This window comes from Suricata suricatta, chromosome 8 (assembly GCF_006229205.1).
Source record: "Suricata suricatta isolate VVHF042 chromosome 8, meerkat_22Aug2017_6uvM2_HiC, whole genome shotgun sequence".
NCBI classification, from domain to species: Eukaryota; Metazoa; Chordata; class Mammalia; order Carnivora; family Herpestidae; genus Suricata; species Suricata suricatta.
Window position 1 is genome coordinate 121,485,272 of NC_043707.1, and position 21,853 is coordinate 121,507,124.

The 21,853-nt window shown below is 44.7% G+C and overlaps 1 protein-coding gene and 1 non-coding gene across 2 annotated transcripts; both read right to left on the bottom strand.

Annotated features, from left to right (window-relative positions):
- Positions 1-2,425: 2,425 nt before the first annotated feature.
- Positions 2,426-19,936, bottom strand: PPP1R8 (protein phosphatase 1 regulatory subunit 8). The gene is made up of 7 exons (XM_029948722.1): positions 19,833-19,936; positions 17,894-17,954; positions 12,503-12,656; positions 10,687-10,907; positions 9,009-9,153; positions 4,987-5,051; positions 2,426-2,793 (listed from the first exon to the last, which is right to left on the bottom strand). The coding sequence occupies exons 1-7, from the start codon at positions 19,886-19,888 to the stop codon at positions 2,440-2,442; spliced, it is 1,056 nt and encodes a 351-aa protein (XP_029804582.1). The 5' UTR covers positions 19,889-19,936; the 3' UTR covers positions 2,426-2,439.
- LOC115300599 lies at positions 16,202-16,367 on the bottom strand. The gene has a single exon (XR_003912760.1).
- Positions 19,937-21,853: the final 1,917 nt, after the last annotated feature.

Here is a 21,853-nt window from a genome sequence, read left to right on the forward strand (position 1 = left end):
GAGAGACAGAGAGAGACAGTGCGAGCAGGGGAGAGTCAGAGAGAGAGGGAAATACAGAATCTGAAGACAGGCTCCAGGCTCTGAGCTAGGTATCAGCACAGAGCCCGATGCGGGGCTCGCACCCACGAACCGTGAGATCATGACCTGAGCCGAAGCCGGATGCTTAACTGACTGAGCCACCCAGGCGCCCCTGGAAAACTTTTTTTAAAACTTCAAAACATGTGGCGACTGGGTGGCTCAGTCGGTTCAGTGTCTGCCTCTTGATTTCAGCTCAGGTCATGATCTCATGGTTTGTGGGTTCAAGCTCTACATCGGGATCTGGGCTGGTAGCTTGGAGCCTGCTTGAGATTCGGTCTCCCTTTCTCTCTGCCCCTCCCCTGCTTGCTCACTCTCTCTCTCAAAAATAAATACAAAAATAAGCTTTAAACTTGATTGAAACCTAGCCACAGACAGAGCTACAGCCCACCAAGCCTAAGGGTGTGCCACCCAGGGGCCAAGAACCTGCTTCATCTTGGCTCATCCTGGAGGCCATGTAAGGTTCAGGCTCTGGATTCAGACTAGAGTTTCGATCCTGACTTCACTACAGTGGGATCACAGGGAAGCTGATTTGGTGTTTTCTCATGTGTAAAATGTGGGATAAAAACAGGCCTCCCGTAGGGCTCTGTAAAGAAATGGCCTGTTGTAAAGGTGGGCAGGGTAGACAGGCGCTCGGGGAGGGACTGGTAACCAGCACTCAGTCATCTTCACCACAGTAAGAGGAAGGTGTCCTTCTAAGAGGAGGACCCTCATTTTTACGGAAGCTAAGAGGTCAACCTTTTGTCCAGCTGTGGCTCTACGGATCCTTGTCCTTCAGTAGGCGGCTCCGGCTCCAAGTCCAGCCTCTCAACCCAAGGGATCTGGAAGCTAGTTGGCATCTCCATCACAAAGCTACTTCCTGCGTAGGAGGTCCTGGTATGCGAGACACATGCACTCAATCCACACTCTGGCTGAAATCCCCTATAAACCTGCGCAACTGTGGCTTCTGAGCTGTGGTGCCGGTGTGAGCAGCTGTAAGCAGAGCAGCCGGGACGGGTGTCCCGAAGCCCAGTCTCCCAGTGCCAGTTCTGCGGTTTTGCCTCCTGTGAAGGGCAGCAGGCACCTCTTAACCCACTTTGCTCAGTGAGGCTTCAGTCTGGGGACCGGAACCTCTAATTAGAATTTCCACATTCGGCAGGGGGCATCTTTATTTGTGGTAATAAAACGGGGCCAGAGCATTGCCTCCCAAGCCTACCTGCACCTCTGACAGACATTCCCCGATGGCAGCGGGAATCCGTGATGGCGACCGAATCACAGACTGCACGAATGACAAAAGTTACGTTTAATTTACAATGTAATAAAGGTTACAGGTAAAAAGCTACACATAAAGCATGAAAAGGCCTATTACACAAATGTACAAATCTCTGTACAAAGCTCATATCACTGTTTGCTACCTTCGTCTCCTATGTTTGTTACTGGGCCAAGTCCTGGAGCTCTGGGTTAGGAGAGCTCTCAGTCAAGGGAGGGGGAAAGAGCCTCTGAACCAACACCTAAAAATGTCTTCTTAGAGACATCAATTACTTGCAAAGTAAAATCTTTTCAATTAGAATTTCTGCTCTAACTGGTCATATCCTTAAAAAATTGCCTTCGTAACACACTTGAATAGGAAAGCAATGCTTTAAAGAGTAGAGGACAGTACTCTGGAATCAAACGAGAAACTTCAGCTAGTACTCAGGTGTGACGAGAGAAACAAGTGAAGTTCAAACAATACTGTAAGTTTCAAACTACCCACCTGTGTCTATGGCACTGGTCACAATTAAGGAAATCAAAATGTTCTCATTCCAACAGAAAGGACAAAAGAGAAAAAAAGCCTAACTATTGGACCTCAAAACCAGTGACCCAGGCAAACATTTATGAGTTGAAACCTTAGCTTAACTGAAGCATTCTAAACTCTCTTTTGCTTGACCTGGGATCTGTGGCAAACCCTTTGCTATCTGGGACTTGCAGGGAGAGTAAACAGAAATCAGGCTGCTGGACCCACAGGCTGGTAAAGCTGCTGCCACCAGCACAGCTCTAGATGCCACCTGAGGGCATGGAATCTCTCCCCATGATGCATGACTTTAAATCAAACTGACCCTGGAAGGAGGAAGAAAAAGGAGGTGATGGAAGGCCTGGCAAAGAGCCAGGGCAGCCTACTTAGTGGGAAATATGAAACACTGTTCTACACTCAGTGTTCTGAAGACAGATCTTTATGGGATAGTCCAACCCCACCCCAGCTTCACTATTACATGGTTAGGGCCCCAGGAGACATTCTGAAAGACGAGACCGCACACATGGAAAGTTTTTCTCCCTAGTTCATTAGCTCCCCCCTCACCCTTCCACCCAATTCCCACCCAACCCCACCCTTCTCCATGACGCAAAATATCAAATCAGTAAGGAAGGTGTAGGCTTCTTGCCCGGCCAAGCCTCTTTTGCATATTTCTTCTTCTTGGGTTCATTGACAGCTTCAGGGTTATAGACTGCAGGGTTTGGTGCAGGGTTCATGTTCACTGCTGACGGCACGACGGGAGTCAAGTCCACGTCAGGGGCGAGGTTCGGATATGGCATGGGCAAGCCACCGATGAGTGCTGTCCCGTGGATGCCATGTGGCTGAGAGCCGGCTTCACTGTGCGTGGGGGGTAAGCCCCCGTAGAGTCCTCCACTGAAGGCAAAGTTCTGCATGCGCCTGCTCCCTGATTCCTCCAGGCCCAGGGAGCCAGGGCCTTCCACCCGCTTCTTCTGTGGTTCACAAAGAACAGAAGAGACAAGAGGTGAGGCACGGGGGGTGTCAGTTAGCCTTTTTTACTCCTGCCCTAGAAAACTTGAAGAAGGCCCCTAACCCTCTAGCTTACTTTGTTTCCCAGACAACCTGTTTGACTTTCCTGAAATCTCAGGGTTTGAAGAGACCTGACAGTGGTTGTCTAATGTGATGGCTCCCAAACACAGCCCCACACAAAGCACTCACCTCCTATGATGCACCCGGAAAAAAGAGGACAGCGTGTGAGCTCTTCATAAAGGAAAACTTACCTAGTTTAAGTGACTATTCTTTACTCTAAGGTCATATGTCTCCCTCCTTTTTTTATTTTAAAATGCCCTTTTAGGAAATAGTGGTGATAGAGCGCCTGGGTGTCTCAGTTGGTTAAGCATCTGACTTTGGCTCAGGTCATGATCTCGTAGTTTGGGAGTTCAAGCCCTGCATCAGACTCTGTGCTGACAGCTCAGAGCCTGGAGCCTGCTTCAATTCTGTGTCTCCTACTCCCTGCCCCTCCCCTGCTTGTGCTCTCTCTTTTTCAAAAATAAACAAACATTAAAAATTTTTTTTAAATAAAGAAAAAAAGGAAACTGTGTTAATAGGTGATATAAGTATTTAAATAAAAAGCTAGTATCGTCATGGTGACCACATGACTTTTAAACATTAATCTGGGAGCAAAACAAATCTGTGGTGAGAAAGCAGTTCAATGGGTGTCTGGGCTGGCGGTGGGGGAACTGACAGCAAGAGGACAAAAGGAAACTTTCTGGGGTGATGGGAATCTATACATGGAGTATGGTGGTGGTTACCCAGGTGTATACATTTGTCAAAGCTCAAACTATACACTTAAAATGTATTTTATTGTATGTAAATTATGCCATAATAAAATTGACAAAGTAAAAACATCTGGTTTTATACTTGTCACATGCTCTACCGACTGAGCCAGCCAGGCTCCCCTTGCTGGTTTTATACTTCAACGACAACAGAATATTCCAAAGGAAGAAGCAAAAAGAAAGAAAAGAGCTCAAGGAGAAATGTGACCTGGATGCTATGGAGACAACAGAGAAGCACTTCATCTTGTACTTTTTCACATTGGCAATGAATGCTCATGAAAGATCCCCCTCAACCCTCTGACCCTTTTGGACTAAAAAAGACTAACCAGAAATCTGACAGGACGTTACTAAAGTTTAATTTTTTGTTTCGTTTTTTAAATAAAACTTTCTATAGCACCTCTGACCGGCATCTTCCAATCACTGTTTGAATACCTCTGTCGGCAGTCTGTCTCACTACTTCAAGGGATCACTTGCCCCCTGTGGACAGTCCCAGCGGCCATGTAGTTCCTCCACATGTTGAGCAATCAGAGCATCTCTGTATCTCCCACCTCTTGTTGGTTCTTCGACATCCCTGATCTTTGAACCTACTCCCAGTCTGAGCTGGCTTTCCTGATCACAAAACAAAGGCACCGCCAAGCTGGAGGTGCAACGATGCTTCTTCCTTGCCCAATAGCTGACGTCAAGTCAGAAGGGAAAAGCTAAAGAAAAACGCGCCCTCTGCACCCTGCTGGGAGGTAAATTTACGGCTCCTATCACATCGAAATGAATACACAGCAGCCAGCTGGCCAGTCACCTACAGCCTTTCTATGGCATTCCAGGGTCCCCTAGATTCAGGTGGGGTAAAAGTATTTCTACACAATGAAAAATTGAAGAACAAAGAATGTGTTTTAATATTAAGCACACATAAGGCGCCTGAGTTGCTCAATGGGTTAAGTGACCACCTCTGATCTCACAGTTGTGATATCGGGCCCCACATCGGGCTCTGCACTGACAGCATGGAGTCTGCTTGGGATTCTCTCTCCCCCCTTCTCTCTGCCCCTCCCCTGCTTGCACACACATATTCTCTCTCCCTCTCTCTCAAAATACACGAAGGAACATTAAAAAACTTTAATTAAGCACATATTTTAACACCTACATATAAGAGAGTGGGGTTTTATTTTTTATTTTCATTTTTTTCTTTAAAGATTTTATTTTTTAAGTAATCTCTATACCCAAGGTGGGACTCAAACCTACAACTACATGATCAAGAGTTGCAGGCTCTACTGACTGAGCCTGTCAGGCACCCCAAAAGAGTGGGTTTTTAAACCAGACTGTATGGCACTTCAAATAGTGTTACGACGTGCTTCCTACCTTGACTGGGACCACTGCAGTCTGCACCATGTTCCGGAAGCGACCAACTGAGGGATCCACATCCTCTGCAGAAGACACCAGAGGGGAGTTAGTTTGATACTCTGCTGGGAGGATTAAGGGAACAGGGCTCACTGCAAACAAAGTAATCATAACAACTATATTCACACAGTAGAAGACAGCTAACACTTTAGTGTTTCCTGAGTGCTGGCACCGTGTTACATCCTCACAACTCTATGAGGCAAGTACTACTACAATCGACATCCAACAGACATACTTAGGTGTGGACGAGTAAGCTCCTGGCCTGGTCACCCTGCTGCAGAGTGGAGGGACGAGGATTTGTGTTCAAGCAGCCAGAAACAGGCCTGGGTCCTGGACCACTGCACTGTACCTACCTTCTCAAAGTTTTTTCTCATTCCACATATAGCCTTTTGAAGACAGAAACCAAGGAGCAGATATTACCAACCCCAAGCCAGTGATAAAACAATGACACGTAAGACATAGGAAGTGGCCACACACCACGTACCTTGCCAATGATCACTCATTTGCAAATAACAGAAAGTAGGATTTAGGCCCAGGGATTCGAACTTAATCCTGGACTTTGACCTGAACAACTGTATACAATCAAGACTTTTACTAAAGGATCTGAAGCCCCCTGTCCAGGCAGGGTGGAGAGTAGCCCCCTTTCTACAGGTGACACACACATTACTGTACCCTATAAAGTTTCTAGCTTCATTCACTGCAGAGAGAAAGCGCTAAGACCAAGTAAGGGGCGTGCTTGCAGTCAGTCACTCATGCCTCATTTATTAGACATCAAGGATGGAAATAATGAGCAAGATACTGTCCCAACTTTAAGGAGTTCACTGATAAAAAGCCAGACAGGACACAACACAACGGAGGGGTGCAAAATAGTGTTCCTGGAGCACAGAGGGGACCACTGGGCTGGACTGCCTGAGATGAACAGGACCTTTTGTCCCGAAGGCTGAGTGTGTGGAAACAGGCAGGCAGACTTACTGTTATTACTAAAAAACTACTCCAAGCCCTCGTTGTCTTAATATAGTTGTGGAAAAGGGAGTTTCCCTAATAGGTGCTGTATATCTTGTTTTAAATGCATAGAGGGTGACTGCTATTTAAAGAAACATTCCTATGAATCTCTTTGGGAACCAAGGTTGCCCTATTTGAGTAATGAATCCCTGGTCTGACTTTTCACAGATTAGGATGCCTCTAAACAACACACCCTGGTGTTACATTCACAACCAATCTTTGTTCAGTGAATGAACGAACGAATGACTTCCCTAGGGAAGAAGAGGAGGAGATAACCAGGCTCATTAGGAAGGAGATGAGGTCTCTAAAAAAGGCATGCTTACCTTTTTTCTCATCCCCACAGGAGGTCTGTTCCAAACATCCCTTCAGCAAGGAAAGCTAAACGAAGCACAAGAGCAACTGGGGCCCAAGAGGAGTGGCTAACGGGGTTCGCATTCCACGTGTGTTAAGGGGCCTGCAGAGGGACGGGGCTAACTGTCTGGGGACCCTGTCTTGTGCTGTGCTGGCTGAATAGCACTCCTGTGCTCTCCTCATCTCTAGCCATTCCACTCTGAGAAAGAGGATGTTCCATGACATCTCTGCTCCTTGGACATCTAGCAGCAAATTCCTTGCTAAGTCTACTTCTGGCGCAGGAAAGGTTGCATGGATGGAAGGCAAAAGCGGTGGTCAATGATGATGGGGAGGGATAATGGCTAACACTTATCAAGGGCCTCATGAGTGCTAAGCACTGATCTGAAGTATTTTTGCATATATTAATCATTTAGCCTCCCCACCAATCCTGCGAAGCCAGTATAACACAGAACAGACCAGACCCTGAGTTCTGAAAGAGATTTAAAAGATTGACTAGTCCAGTGACTCCCAAATTGATGGCTGTTCATCAGTACAAAAAAAGAGCTTGTTTAAAACTATAAATGTTTAGATCTAACACCTAGGAACTCATTCAATAGGTTCTGGAGCCCAGAAATAAGTTTCCCTAATCGGTCACTTGGCCCCTGCCTGAATATTTCCACTGGGTATTCATTCACTGCTTTGGAGAATAATCCCCTCCACTTCACACACCAAATGAATGCCCCAATCTTTCACAGGAATCCTGTTGATCCTTCCTCTAAATATAAGAAGGATCTGGGGTGTTTAATAGCTCAGTTGGTTAGGTGTTGGACTCTTGATCGTAGTTCAGGTCATGATCCCATTTTGTGAGATCAAGCCCCACATAAAGCTCTGTGCTGATAGCGCAGAGTCTGCTTGGGATTCTCTCTCTTTCGGCCCCTCTCGTTTGTTCTCTTTCTCTCTCAAAATAAGTAAATAAATTTTTTTTTAAATAAGAATTTTTTTTAAATATTTACTTATTTTGAGAAAAAGAGAGAGAGAACACGCATGTGTATGAGCACGAACCATGAGAATGACGTGAGCTAAATCCAGAGTTGACATGTAACCAACTGAGCTACCCAGGTGCTGCCCTGCCCCTTTAAAACTGTTTATTTATTGGGGCACCTGAGTGGCTCAGTTGGTTAAGTGTCCAACTTTGGCTTGGGTTATGATCTCATGGTTCACAGGTTAAGCCCTGCATCAGGCTCTGTGCAGACAGCTCAGAGCCTGAAGCCTGCTTTAGATTCTGTATCTCCCTCACTCTCTGCCCCTCCCTGACTCACACTGTCTCTCTCTCAAAAGTAAACAAAATATTATTTAAAAAATGTTTATTTATTTTGAGAGAGATAGAGCACGTGCACATGTGAGGCAGAGAGAGGCAGAGAGTGAGAGTGAGTGAGTGAGAGAGTGAGTGAGAGAGAGAGAGAGAGAGAGAGAGAGAATCTCGTTGGTGCTTTTTATGCTGAGCCAAACACCTGCTACTCACTGGCTCTGGCTTTGCCTGCTCCTTCCCCTCTCAGGTCAGCCCTGCAAATACCCAGCTGCAGCGGCAGTGCCTCAAGCTCGGTCCCCCTACCTGGCATTTGGAGGAGGTTTTCCGTCGCTGCAACTCTCCTCCTCCCTCAGGACCACATAAAGCATCGGGTGGCTGAGGCCATGCTTGATTTGGTCACCCACTTGGGTAAGTTCTGCTGAGAACACAGGCAAGTGGGGTTGCTGTCCCCTAGTGTTCATGCAATTTTAAACTGCACCTGACTAGTTGCCAAATCCCCCTGATGACTCATTCAATTAACTAAAATCCCTACATCTTTTTTCCCCCATGAGTTGTCACTGGAACAGATCTTCTCCATTTAAGTAACTGGTATTTTGAACCTAAATGCAGGACCTGAAAGTTATTCTCACTGTATTTCATTTGGGAAGTAAAAATTTGGGATCCCTGTTTCCATCCACTGAGACTGATTTCAAACAAGGTTTTCTGAATCTCAATTCCATCTTCATCATACAAACTATACCTTGGGACTCTAGGCCATCCACCTACCAGAGTACCTGTCATATTGTGTGTTTCCAGGAAGTAGATGCTGAAGGACAGAACAAAGGTGAATTCAGTGGCCTTCCCATAAACTGATGCTCTCGCCTTGCTGACATTTCCATACAAACTCTCTAGACATTGCTTCCTTACCGAGAGGCAAGTCTTCAGTGCAGTTAATGGTGGCAGCAAAAGGTTCTCCAATCTTAGAGCGAGGTGCCATTCACACTCAGAACTCCACAAAGATAATAATGTACTACTCTGAGGTGAAGACAGCAAACAACCCTACTTTACCCAAACCTCCGCAATCATGCAGCCTTTCTGGAACAGCAGGGGAGAATTACAGCCTGGCTCTGTATACTAAATTACGTGGGTCCTTCCTTTGGCTATTTCTTTCACATTGCCACTGGATAATGCCTCGATGTTTGAAGGTATTCCACCAATGAACTGTAAGAAATCTCTCGCCCGCCAAATACCGTGCCAGTTGTTCTAAACCTTGCTAAACATTACAACTAACCTACACGCTGTGTATACTACTCTGAGATCACAGACAGCTTTTTCGTCAGAAGAAACTAGAAAGATACCTCACCTGGATTGATGATCTCATCATCCTCACTGAAAGTCACCCGTGAGTTCTTCCTCTTTCTCTTTGGTCTCTGAATGTCAAGATTCCCCTCCTCAATCGTCAGGGTGGAAATCCGCTTGTTGTGGGCAGTGTTGAACTCTGTCAGGTTCTAGGCCAGGGTTCACACAAGACAGACAGGAGTCAATACACAGGGAATTTGGAGACCACAGAGCTAAACAAAGAGCAGGAAGGCTTTAGAAGTGAAGCTTAACCTCTCCAGACAAACAAGATTCCCTTTTGTATTCTGAAAAAAATTCATTACCGCCCTTGGACTGCTACTATTAACAAACCTTTTTTGACAGAATGTGGAACCTCCTCACTGACTATTAGGGCAATGATGGTCAAAAGAAGGTGAAGAATCCTGAGTTGAGAACGCATCATCTGTGCAAATATCCTTGAGCTGAGGTTTTGTGTTTTGGGGGGAAGGAAAGACAATCATGTCTTCAAGCTGGGAATGAAAGAATGTGGCTGGGAGGAACCCCGTAAATGGCTCTGAATTAACGAAACAGAGACGACAGAGGGCAATTGACAGGTTCTTTCCCAGCAGCCCTCCCCAATGAAGCTCAGAAGGACAGGGCCAGGGCACTTAATATTTGGCATTAATAGTTTGTCACTCCCCGTCCCTGCGTATGGCCCCATTTCTATTCATAACCACCCATCTATTTCAATGATTAACTTGGCCTCAGCACTGCTGCCTGCCTCTTCCCAATCCTCTGGACTTACTCCAATCTGCATTGCAGTCTGAGACATTCCAAATGTCTTGAGAACGAAGACCTAGAGAGGACCTAACAAACTGAACTTAAAAGACAGGGAAGCACAGAGGCAGCAGTCACAGGAGTGACTGTCAGCAAGTCACTGAGGCTACTTCAGAACAAAATAACTTTTAAATTGTAAGATTTCCATTGTGCTATTCTTCCTAAGGGCCAGGAAACTGCCCCAGTGAACAAGAGGTATATGAATAAGGGTGGTTAATTAAGGACATGCCGATCTACCTGAATAGACCAGTCACACCAGTGCAGCGACAGACTGTAAAGGAAACAGCCACATCACAAGCCACTGGGGTCAGCCTCTAGAAAAGGAAAACTAGCACTTTTAAGTTAAATTTTGTAAAATTCATGACCTCCAGGGCAGTGAGGCTCCTAAGAACAAAAGCAGCCTAGTTCTACTCAGAAGTTTCTTGGGCTATTCGAACAATATCAAAAAAAGCAATGTAAATGAACGAAAGCTTCAGTCTCTCTGAACCTATGCTGTCCAACTGAATTTTCTGGGTGATGGAAAGGTTCTGTATATTTGCCATTCAATATGGTCACCTGCCACGTGACTACTGAGAACCTGAAAGGTGGTCAGTGGCTACAGCATTAGACAGTGCAGCTCCAGAAATGTTTAACTCGCAGCGTTGGCTTCTAACATTTGGCGAAGGTGTACAGACAACCATGAAGTCTCCTGGCTGTGCACACCCAAGCCCACAGTGCAGCTCTCCCAGGCACGTCACCTCTGGCCACACTGCCTGGCAAGGTGTCAAAGGCCCACTACTGGGCTCAAGAAAACCTCCTGATACTAAGTCACTGGCATTTCAAGCTATATACCGCAAAAACTAGAGCCCCAAAAGATAAAACAATGCCACAGACAGACGTGGAATTACATCAAGCTCGGTCTCCTCCTCTGGAAGCCCCAGCAAGCCCTTGAGTTCATCATCCTCTCCACCCATCTTCTCATCTCCTTTCACGGCTGACGGCAGTGTCTGAGGCTTTTCACGTAGAGTGTATGCCCTTGTGGATGCACCAAACGAGACTGTGGAATCGATGGGGATTTGCTGAGGCTTGTGAGGTTCCAACCGAATGTGACCCAAGAAAGTGCCGTGTGCTGGGAATAACCAAATCAGAAATATAAGAGAGAAAACAGAAACAAAAACCAACCTGAGTTGTAGGAGGGAGAATAGCTCCTCCCAGGACATCAGTTTTGGTTTTTACAATGAGAATAGCACTGGGTCTGCTTTGCATCCCTCGTCATGAGTCACAATGAAAAAGAAACTCTTGGGGCGCCTGGGTGGCTCAGTCAGTTAAGCATCTGACTTCGGCTCAGGTCATGATCTCATAGTCCGTGGGTTCGAGCCCCGCGTCCGGCTCTGTGCTGACAGCTCAGAGCCTGAAGCCTGCTTTGGATTCTGTGTCTCCCCCTCTCTCTACTCCCCACCCCCTACTCACTGTCTCTGTCTCTCAAAATAAAGACCAAAAAAAAAAAAAAATTAAAAAAAAAAAAAAAAAGAAAGAAACTCTTCATTGGGTCTTGAATCTCTTCAGGGGATTTCTTACACATCTTCAGACCTGTTGTTACCCCATATAACAAAGACCACTGCTCGCTCTCTGCTGCCAGACAAGTTTGGCTTCATTCTGGGTCCAGCAAGAATGGCTCCAACCCAGCAACAGCCACGCCTCCAAAAGCAGAAGACAGGCATTGCTGTGGTCTGACCTCTCCAGCCCCAAGTGCAAGGACCATAAGAACTTCTGGCCTGGCAGCAGTTACATTTAGGTTTTTCCCAGGACAATAAAGGAGGCTGGTTGAAACAGGTGCAATATGAATGCCAAGGCAAGCCAAAATCCTACTGGAGAGTCTGAATATTTTTCCATGTCTGCATTCTGTATGTTAAAAAATGGAGAGAAAAGAGGAGATAAGTTTGCAAGTTAAGTACTTGTGAGGCACAGCTCTCCAAAGCCATTATATAAGCAGACTGTGTGTGTGTGTGTGTGTGTGTGTGTGTGTGTGTGTGTGTGTGTGTCTGCATGTGTGTGTATGTGTTAGAGGAGGGGAGAAGGGGTAGAATATGACCAACCTAAAAGCAGAAGCTTTATGTTTTACAAGTGTTATATATGGACAAATGAACAAACTTCAGAGTCCCATGCAGTTAAGTCTCAACTGCATTTCTGGGATTATCTTTGGCAGAGTTGAAAAGCTTACTTGGAGTGTGCTTATGCAATTAAAATTGGTATTATTAGTAGTCAAAGGAAAATGCAGCTAGAATAAAGAACCCATTATAAAAAACTAAATTTTGCTCAGAGCAAGTATTTTTTAATGTCCTGTACCACTACTCTAATACATTAATGAAGTTTATGATGGCTTTTACTTAAATTGGACCACAACCATATCATGGTCCTATCAACCCTGAATACTCATAGCTCCTGGCTCCTGGGTAACTTTTTGTTGCTGTTGTTGTTCTCTATATATTCCTATTGCCTCATCCAGGACATGCCTCCCCCAAACCCTCCTCTCTCTCCAGTCATCAATTATTTCAGGAAAATAGAAGATAAAACAGAAATAGAGAAGGGTTGACTTAAAAACCAAACACAAAGTTCTTCCTTGATGAGCAATAAAACATGATTTCAAAACTGAAGAACCCAAAGAGCATTTTCACGCTGCCCCAAAGAGGATGTGTGAAACAGGGTGGGATGTGGGTTACTTACTACTGTTGAGATCGATTAGGAAAACTCTCTTCAGATGCTTGTGGTAGACCAAGGCAGCGTGGACCCGAGAGCAAGACTGGTGGTCAATGGTAAAGTCACACAAATCAGGGTTTCTCCCAAATAAGTAATACTTCTTCTCATCAATAATCAGTTTCTAAATAAATATTAAATCAAATATTACTTACATCTTGTTTCAACAGGGTTTAACAAAAATTCTTCCAATCTAGTAAGTAGAGAATCTCGAGTAGACAAAATTCCTTGCTGAGGTGAAAACAAAATTATTTCCCGCTATTCTTCAAGATAAAGAGCTCAGAATAATTTACTAACATTTTGGGGGGGGGGGTGCATGGCAACTAATCCTCTCAAATACAGTGTTTAAAGGTCATGTGATGGTATGAAAAGAACTTTTCTTAATTCTATTAGATGACAGTGGCCTGTGGGAGTGGCTGTCTTCTGTCCATTGGAAATCTAAGATTTCACTGGATCTTAATTTTAGGTCAACCAGGAAACCAGAAGTAAAAAGCATGTCTACAAAATAAGAAGACTGCTGTCAGAAATTCTACATTCGAATGAAGATTAGCAATTGGTTAGTAAAGAAAAGGGGTGTAAACACCTATACATATTCTAGCCATGCTGCCATAGCCCCAGAGGATTTGTGGAATCTTCTTTAGGTAGTGCAATTACATTAGCTACCACTGTATGAGCATCTAAATCTAACTTCATTGTCATTTCACTCTGGCCACAAAAAAGTATTACTCCAAGTTAACTCTAAATGAGTGTTTGCTTGTGTCCAAACATGGAACTACTTCATGAGGCAAAGATTTTCTAGGTTTGGGGAAGTAGATTAACATACATTAAACAACTATTACTATGAAGCATTTTAAACATGATCTCATCAAATCCTCAAGACCCTGTGAAATAAGTATCACCTCTGTTGTTAAAGACAAGAAAATAGATTGAGAGATATGAAACCACTCATCTAGGTGACCCAGCTGGTTAAGTAGCAGAGCTGGGATTTGAAGTCAGATGTGAATGACCTGCAATGCCAATATTCTAAACACTGTGCCATGGGTTTGAAAGAATTCTAAGAGAAGAGCTCCGAAATGTTTCTAGACACTGCTATAGCACTAAAAAGAACCCAAAGTATAGAATGCCCCAACAAAATAGCAGAAAAGGGGATTTCACAGACCAGCAAACTGTTATTAAAAAATCATGAGGGGAGGGGCGCCTGGGTGGCTCAGTCGGTTAAGCATCAGGCTTCGGCTCAGGTCATGATCTCACAGTTCGTGAATTCAAGCCCCGTGTTGGGCTCTGTGTTGACAGCTCAGAGCTTGGAGCCTGTTTCAGATTCTGTGTCTCCCTCTCCTTTGTCCCTCCCTTGCCTGTGCTCTGTCTCTCTCTCTCTAAAATAAATAAACACTTTAAAAAAAATTATGAGGGGAGGGGCACCTGCATGGTCTGGTCTGTTAAGCATCTGACTCTTGATTTCAGCTCAGGTCCTAATTCCAGGGTGGTGAGATTGAGCCCTGAGTTGGGCTCCGTGCTGAGTGTGGAGACTGCTTGGAATTCTCGTTATATCTCTCTCTCTCTCTCATAAATAAATAAATATGAGAGGAGGAGGTGATAGAGCAGTGGTAACTTTATTTTGCCAAGTAAGAACACTAAAAAAAAAAAGTCACTAATTAGTGTAATAGTTTTTATAAAAGAAAGGTCATTTCAACACCAAATAAATAGAAGGGTAGGGATAAATATTCTCTGAACTGAATTTAGCTTTATGGAACACTCACAACATTGTCCTTATTTTCTTTTAGTCCTGGATCAGTAAAGTCTTTGCTGATTGGTTGTAGACTGAACTGTTGCAGATGAAGGCCTCTAGATGAGTTACTGCCAACACTTCTCTCAGTTCTGGGGGTCTACAACTTGACTGCTCAAGAATATGTGATGTTTTTCCTTTATTTTTTAAAATGTTTATTTATTTATTTTGAGAGAGTGAGCGTGCGTGCGCACATGCATGCACAGGGAAGGGCAGAGAGCAAGAGAGAGAATCCCAAGCTGACAGCAGAGCCTCACTTAGGGCTCCATCTCACAAACTGTAACCTGAGCCAAAATCAAGAGTTGGACACTTAACCAACTGAGCCACCCAGGCACCCCTATGTTTTTCCTTTAAACACAAAGTCTCCGTAAGCTCTAGTTCACCTTTCACACTATACTGCTCCTAAAATCCCTGAGAGAAGACAGCACAAGGCTGAAATATCTTACTGTCCTGTACTTATCCCTCTTGTGATGACATGAGATGATAAAACGCCTACGTAAAGAGATGAAGTGAGGTGAACGGCACAGGCACCGTGACGCAGCATCAGGCTACTGCTGACCTTCTGACACCATGTCAGGAGGGTCATCTCTGCCAGTAACTGAAACCATGGAAAGCAAAACCATGGATAAGGGGGGACCCTGCTGTATTTGTAAAGCTGGATTAGAAACTCATGTCTGTCTTACTTCAGAGTCTAAGCTCTTTTGACCACTACATGATAGAGTTTCTTCACTCTGTCTACGTCAAAAAATGCACCATGAGGCAAGGAACATTTCCAAGAGTGAACAAGTACTATATGGGTCACTTTCTTAATTTTTCTTTTAACTTTTACTTACCCAGTCTCTTGCACGATTAGCCTTAAGGCTCAATTAGTTCAAGCTAGCTAGGTAGATAGGTCACCCCTGGGAAACTCTGTCCAGCAGTACCCCTCTGCCGCTGGCAGAGATGCCCCAGGCCTGAACCGCTATGAGCACCAAGATTTAACAATAGCCTGACAGCTCAATCAATCATCCCCACGTCATCCCTAAGTTTTAAGATTTAGGTTAAAAATAAGACACTGATTTAGAACTGAGAGCGCCCTGAAATTTCAACATCTTGTTCCCTCTAAGTAGTGTCCATGCATGCTCAATCTCATGGCATTTCTCATTCATACTTATATGCACACAGATTATGTCCACACAAACTTAAATTTGCTAACTACAGTGCTCATAGGCTGGTCTCAAGGAAATGGTATATAAGATTACCCACTCCTGCATTCTAACAGAACACTGACCAAATTTTTATAATAGTGCCAAAGATATACTAGAATATGTGTTTAGAAGAGGGGGGAAAAGGGGGGTACCTAGGTGGCTCAGTTGGTTGAGCATCTGACTTCAGCTCAAGTCATGATCTTTGTGAGTTCGAGCCCTGCGTTAGGCTCTGTGCCGATAGCTCAGAACCTGGGGCCTGCTTCAAATTCTTTCTGTCTGTCTACATATCTGTCTCCCTCTGCCCCCTCCCCCCACTCACACTCTGTCTCTCAAAAATAAACATTAAAAAAAAGAGAAAAGGGACTCCAAATTAAATATATACATTCACTATTAAAAGCATCTCAATTACAGAAACGTTCAAATATATTGAGAATAATAGTATGTTTTAGAATCAAGGAAATGTGCTAATTCTTGGACAATGTCCAAGTACATGAAATAATTCACTGGTCTTTCAACAGTCACTAACACCACAATTTCTTTTCTTTCTTTTTTCTTTTAAAGATTTCATTTTTAAGGAATCTCCATGCCCAACACAGGGCTCTCACAACCCTGAGATCAAGAGTTGTATTCTCTACCATCTGAGCCAGCCAGGTGCCCCTAACACAGTCTCTTGACTAGCTATCACTAATACCACTATGCAGTTGTGCCTCTGAGTTATAACTCAGAGTGTGTCTTTACACACTGGGCTTAAAAGACTCATGGCTTTTGTTTTAATGTCGCACTTCTTAAACCCAGCTATCACAACCCATCACAAGCCTTGGACACAAGACTAGGACGTAGATAGCTCGGTTAGTATCGAGTGCTGCCTAAATCCTTAAAAATAAGCACATCTCAGGTCTATTCCTCTCCGGAACAATACAGTGACGTCTAAGGATTGTAACTTGACAATCACGTGGCCACGCAGCATACCTAAGAGCACTGAAGGACAGAGAACACGGCCAGCTAATGGAAACCAGCTATCAGAGAGTTGTTTGACAAATTAGGGTGCCTTGAAAATATACACCATTTCACAAAGGAATATGGTATTAGCATTAAAACTAGGCCTCCTTGTCTGTTTCTTCCTACTGCAAACCAAAGATTTACTAAATTCTAGTAACAAAATAAATTCCTGTATGTTTTCAAGGCTTCATACCATTTAGCACCAATATTGTATATCTATGAAACAGTCTACAGTAAAAAGAGTTTTACAGACATTTTAGCTAAATTATTTCCTTGAATAATCTTGATGTTTTGTAACTCTGAAAATAGAAGAACCCATGACAAAAAGCCTCCCAAGTGACTGGCTAAGGGCATGAGGAATAAACAAAATTCATCACAATTTATGCCTTCATACTTTGTAAAACACCTGGGTCTCCTTCAAGAGATTTCACAGATGGCTTTTCAACCATGAAATACCTTGATTTTTAATACAGGCCAAAGGAGAACAACTGCCCTTCAAGTACAAGGCCTTGAACCTAAATTCTGAGAGAGCAAACATAAAATTGCTTGAAACATGGAGTCTCACAACTCCATGCTCACGGTGGGCTTAATCTCCATTTCTTGGTAAATAAATGGTACCATAAGGATTAAGAAGACTTACAAACGTATACAGCCTAACAGCCAATCAAAATTCATGTTCTCTTCAAGTTCTGTATGGTGTTCATTCTAAAGACTTGTATAAAATCTGGAATTCTGCTAAACTTCCCCTTCATAATCCTTAATTTAAGTTATAATCATCTAATTTTTGTGTGATTGTCTTTCCCACCAGAGAATCTGAGGACAGGACCCACGTTTGCTGTGTTCACTGTTGTAGTCTGTGTGCTGAATACCATGACCGGCACAGAGCAATCGTTCAGTAAATGTCTTGAATGAATGAAAGAGTTTTATCTCCATTCCATTCTCTTTTTGAGCAAGCATTTTAGTTTACTAGATTTCTTTGAAGGGCTTGGGCCTGAATTGCATAAATGCAACTTAAAAAAGTGAAAATCTACATAATTCACTTTCTTCTTCAGTTACTGCGTATCTTGCAACTTCTACACAACTCCACGTAGTCAGAGAGAAAGAATTCACCAAGTTACAGGGCTTCCAGTTCAAAGCGGACCCATAAACCTACGATCAATTAAAACCCTTCATCATCTGGCAGGTGAGAGAAGTCACAAAAAAAGCGTCTGTGGGAGATACCAGTTTTGAACGTGTTATATCACCATGTGCTTTTAATAGAAAAAAAATCAGGATGAACGAAAGAAGCATTGCTGGAAAACAAAGCACAGGAGAGGGGGTGGAAAAGTGAGTCACTGGCAAAAATGCTTAGTGTGAACAGGAAAAAAAAAAGGAAGACATGTGTTTCCATACCTCAATTAGCTTGTCTCCTTTGACTACATCCAGATGTAAACCAGGTGGGGGTTTACCTGCCCTGAAAAACAAGAGTGAGAAACGCATTTTCAGGATGAGTTTATAAATGCCATTTACAGTTACTGTCCCATTGAACACTGCAGCCCTTTTACCAATCTATAATTAGTTCATGTTCAAGCAGAAATGTCATTTACTTCACTGTTATTACAGCTACTTTCTACATCTGACACTTCCCCAGTGATTCAATTGCTCTAAAACAGACTTTAGTGGATCTGTATTTAGAGCAGCACCAAAGAAACCTATTTCCACCTTGGAGAAAAAGCAGCACAGAGAGTCCAAGTACTACTATAGCTCAGGCAGTCTGGTCACTTGAAGTCTGAATCTAAGATGTGCCACTACCACTAATATGATATAAAGGCAGAATGAATCACTTGGTGTTTGGGGCTGATCAAGATTAGTCTCATCACAGAATAAACAGAGGCCACTGTCCTGGGCTCGGAGACCAAATCAAAGGTGCATAGTTAGCGAGCTGGGGCAATCCAAAAGCATGTCCCATAAAACCAGGTACCAATAAATACAAGAAGTGTTCGTTAACCTTGAACAGGTCTTTCTACAGTGGTATGTTTAAGGGAACTGTTCTCTATACTCCTATACTCCTACAACACCATTCAAGGAGGATGCACATATGTCAAAGCATCGAGCAGTGGCTGGTACTTACCAGACTCTGAGGAAATGGCTGGTGATTTCAAATAGCCTCTCCTAACTATAAGTTTACAGTCCTGGTCCAACTTCTGAAACCCATGCAGCAAGGGACCAAAATGGACACACAATTTGTAGACTGAAGCAACTGGGTGTTACACAAGTGCAGAGGGGACCCAGAAAACAGCCACACGTTTGCTTCAGGTCTTTGCTCCTTTTAAATTTGAAGAAAGAACCATCTTGCCAGAGCCTCTACATCTGCGTGCGCATGTGTGTGCAAACACACACACACACACACACACACACACACACACACACACTCCCCACAGTCATCTCACAATCCTGCCCCAACTCTTCCATGGCAGTTGCTGAAAGGACAGTGTATTGGACAAAAGCCCATTTTGTCCGGAAAACAGGGAAAGAAATGTTAAAGGTCACATCCAAAACATGCTTTCTGAACTCCTACTATGTGCCTGGCTTAGGCCTGGGAGCTGGGAACACAAAGGTGAATGAGACAGCCCTTGCCCTTGAGGATCTCAATACAGGGAAAGCTACGAATAACACCTAAACTGTGCTGAGCTACAGCAGAAATTGCTCCAACTCGGATGGGTCTCCTTACAAGGCAATTCATATTTATTCATCTTGTACCTTGCTCACAGACTAAATTAAATTATTCCATTATTCCCAAGAGCTTGAAAAGGGGTCGAAAGGGGTTCATTCCAACAATTAGTGACTCCTACTTTGAGGTGGGTCAGAGCCGTCCCTGCCCTCAGGGCGCTTCCAGTCTGCGGGAGGCAGAGAAGTACGGCACGAGAGATGCAGCAACGACGGAGGGATGCGGGGCGCGGTGCCTGGGCTGGGGCCGGGAAGCTGGCTCGTGCGCGCTCGGGACAGAGCAGCGGGGCAGGTACGGGGCTCCACAAGAGCACCAGGCACTCAGTCAGTAGTTGGGGTAAGTTCGGGGCCAGGGCCCGAAGCGCCCCGACAACCGGCTGATCGCCCAAGAGACTGCCTAAGCGAGCACCTCTGGGCCCCCAAGTCTCGGTTTCCTCAGTTTGTGGGCCCGGGCTCCAGGTTCCCGGTTCCTCCACACGCCGCCCGGCCCGACGGACAGTTCTCCCTCACTCAGTTCCAGGGTCTCTGAACCGTTCGGCTTGCTGCGAAAAACGAGCCGCCCTGCCGGGCCGGGCCAAGCCAGACCGGGCCGGGCCACTCCAGCCCTGGCCGCCCCGCCACTCACCAGGTCGGGCAGTCGAACAGCGGGAGACTGGAGCCGGAGTTCGCGGCTGCCGCCATCTTGCGTCTCCCCCTCCCATTTGGCGGGCCCTAAGCACGCCGGGAAACTGGAAGACCCAGAGGGGAGAGGCAGCATCCCAGCAGTCTGTGCGTAGGCGCGCGCGCGCGCGCACGCACGCACACCTACGCATGCACAGGGCGTTCATGGGGATGGAGGAGATTGGGGTCTGATTTTTAAGTTCTTTTTCGGTATTTTGAGACAGCCGGCCTTCTCTGGAAGATCCTCTGGAGGATAGGGCTTTCCTTGGCCAGGAAGTGACTGAGGAAAAGGGGCTTGTAAGGAGGGCTATCGGTCTCTCCTTAATGTCCTCCTCCGGACAACGCTTCTGGGCTCTCAAATCTTAGGATTCGATCCTTGCTCTGGGCTTGCATCGTCAGCCTTTCCACCCCAATCTGGAGTGAAGGTTGAGGGCTGAATTCAGGAGAGTGGAGTGTTCAGTTTCTCCTGGCCCTTTTCCACAGAGCTGCATGCATCCTCCTTATTGCCCTTCCTAATCCAAACTTGGGTCTTGAGGATTTGTGTACATTCTGGGAGGCTGCTTAGGGAGTCGTCTGATCTGTTTGTGAAAACTGGACAAACTGCAGCAAGGTGCGGATCCAATAAGAAGGCAGGCGTCCAAATCTTAAGTGTGCACGAATGAAATGGTTAATGAAGCTGTGACCCCTTTGGATTTTAAAATTTTGGTCGTAGTGATTAGATAGTGCAACGAAGCATTAGGATTCAGGCCTGCGCTAGGCATAAAGGCTGAAAGAGACCAATAGCAGAAACTGGGCTTGTAATGGCTTTATTGAACACTTACCTAACTGGGCAAGTATGTTTTATATGGATCATCCCATTTAATCCTCACAACACTTGAGATAGGTGTAATGATCTCTGAGGGGAAGCTCAGAGAGGTTGAGTTACCTAGTCTCACCCTAGAACAAGTGGTGAGTAGGATTCCAACCTAAACCTGTATGATGCCAAGGCCATGCTCTTAAATCACCACCTTCTCTGGCATTTAGATGTTGATACAATTACATTTCTTATTAGCACACAACTGATGCCCAATGCTTTTTCATTTTGGTAGAAAACATGAGAGGATTATGTGGCCTTTTTAAAAGAAACCAATTGCAAAATTATTGTTCACCCAAAAAGAGGCACTGAACAGCAAGCTAGCTCTATGACGGGGCTATTTATTTCTTGATTCCCTGCTACTGGTCCTTTAGAGTTTTAAATCAAACATCAGCCTGGTGTTTGCCCTTTTGACATCTCCAAGGCATCAAAATTTAACTGTAGCATAATACTAACTTTTTTATTTTTTTTTTAAATGTTTTTAATGTTTTTATTTATTTTTGATAGAGAGAGAGAGACAAAGCATGAGAGGGGGAGGGGCAGAGAGAGAAGGAGACACAGAACCGGAAGCAGGCTCCAGGCTCTGAGCTAGTCTTCAGCACAGAGCCTGACGCGGGGCTCGAACCTACAAATGTGAGATCTGACCTGAGCCGAAGCCAGAGGCTTAACCGACTGAACCACCCAGGCACCCCCTAACTTGGATTTTTAAATTATCAACTCTTAGGGGTGTAAGATAAATCACTTTTTTTTTTTTTTTTTTGAGACAGACAGAGAGAGCATGAGCAGGGCAGGGTCAGAGAGAGAAGGAGACACAGAATCCAAAGCAGGCTCCAGGCTCTGAGCTAGCTGTCAGCACAAAGCCCACGAACTGTGAGATCATGACCTGAGCCGGAGCCAGCCTCTTAACCGACTGAGCCACCCAGGTGCCCCAGAAATCACCTTTTCCTTGGGCCTTCGAAAACAGTAAACTCATCTAGCAAGCTAATTGATCAGATCACTTATCAAATGACCTGTTAATATTCTTCTTTCCAGATTTCTGATTCCAAAGACCAGGCTAATGGGAAAAATACAAATTCTAAACTTAGTTTCAAGAAAACAGGCTATGGCTCCTCCTTTGAGCATAAGTACATGAT

Bases quoted from the DNA above. Each gene is read 5' to 3' on its own strand.
- PPP1R8 (XM_029948722.1), bottom strand. From the start codon at position 19,888: ATGGCGGCAGCCGCGAACTCCGGCTCCAGTCTCCCGCTGTTCGACTGC. The intron at 17,955-19,832 runs GTGAGTGGCGGG...CTTGTTTTTCAG, and splicing joins CTGTTCGACTGCCCGACCTG to GGCAGGTAAACCCCCACCTG. The intron at 5,052-9,008 runs GTGAGGTATCTT...TGTCTTCTGCAG, and splicing joins TGATGAGATCATCAATCCAG to AGGATGTGGATCCCTCAGTT.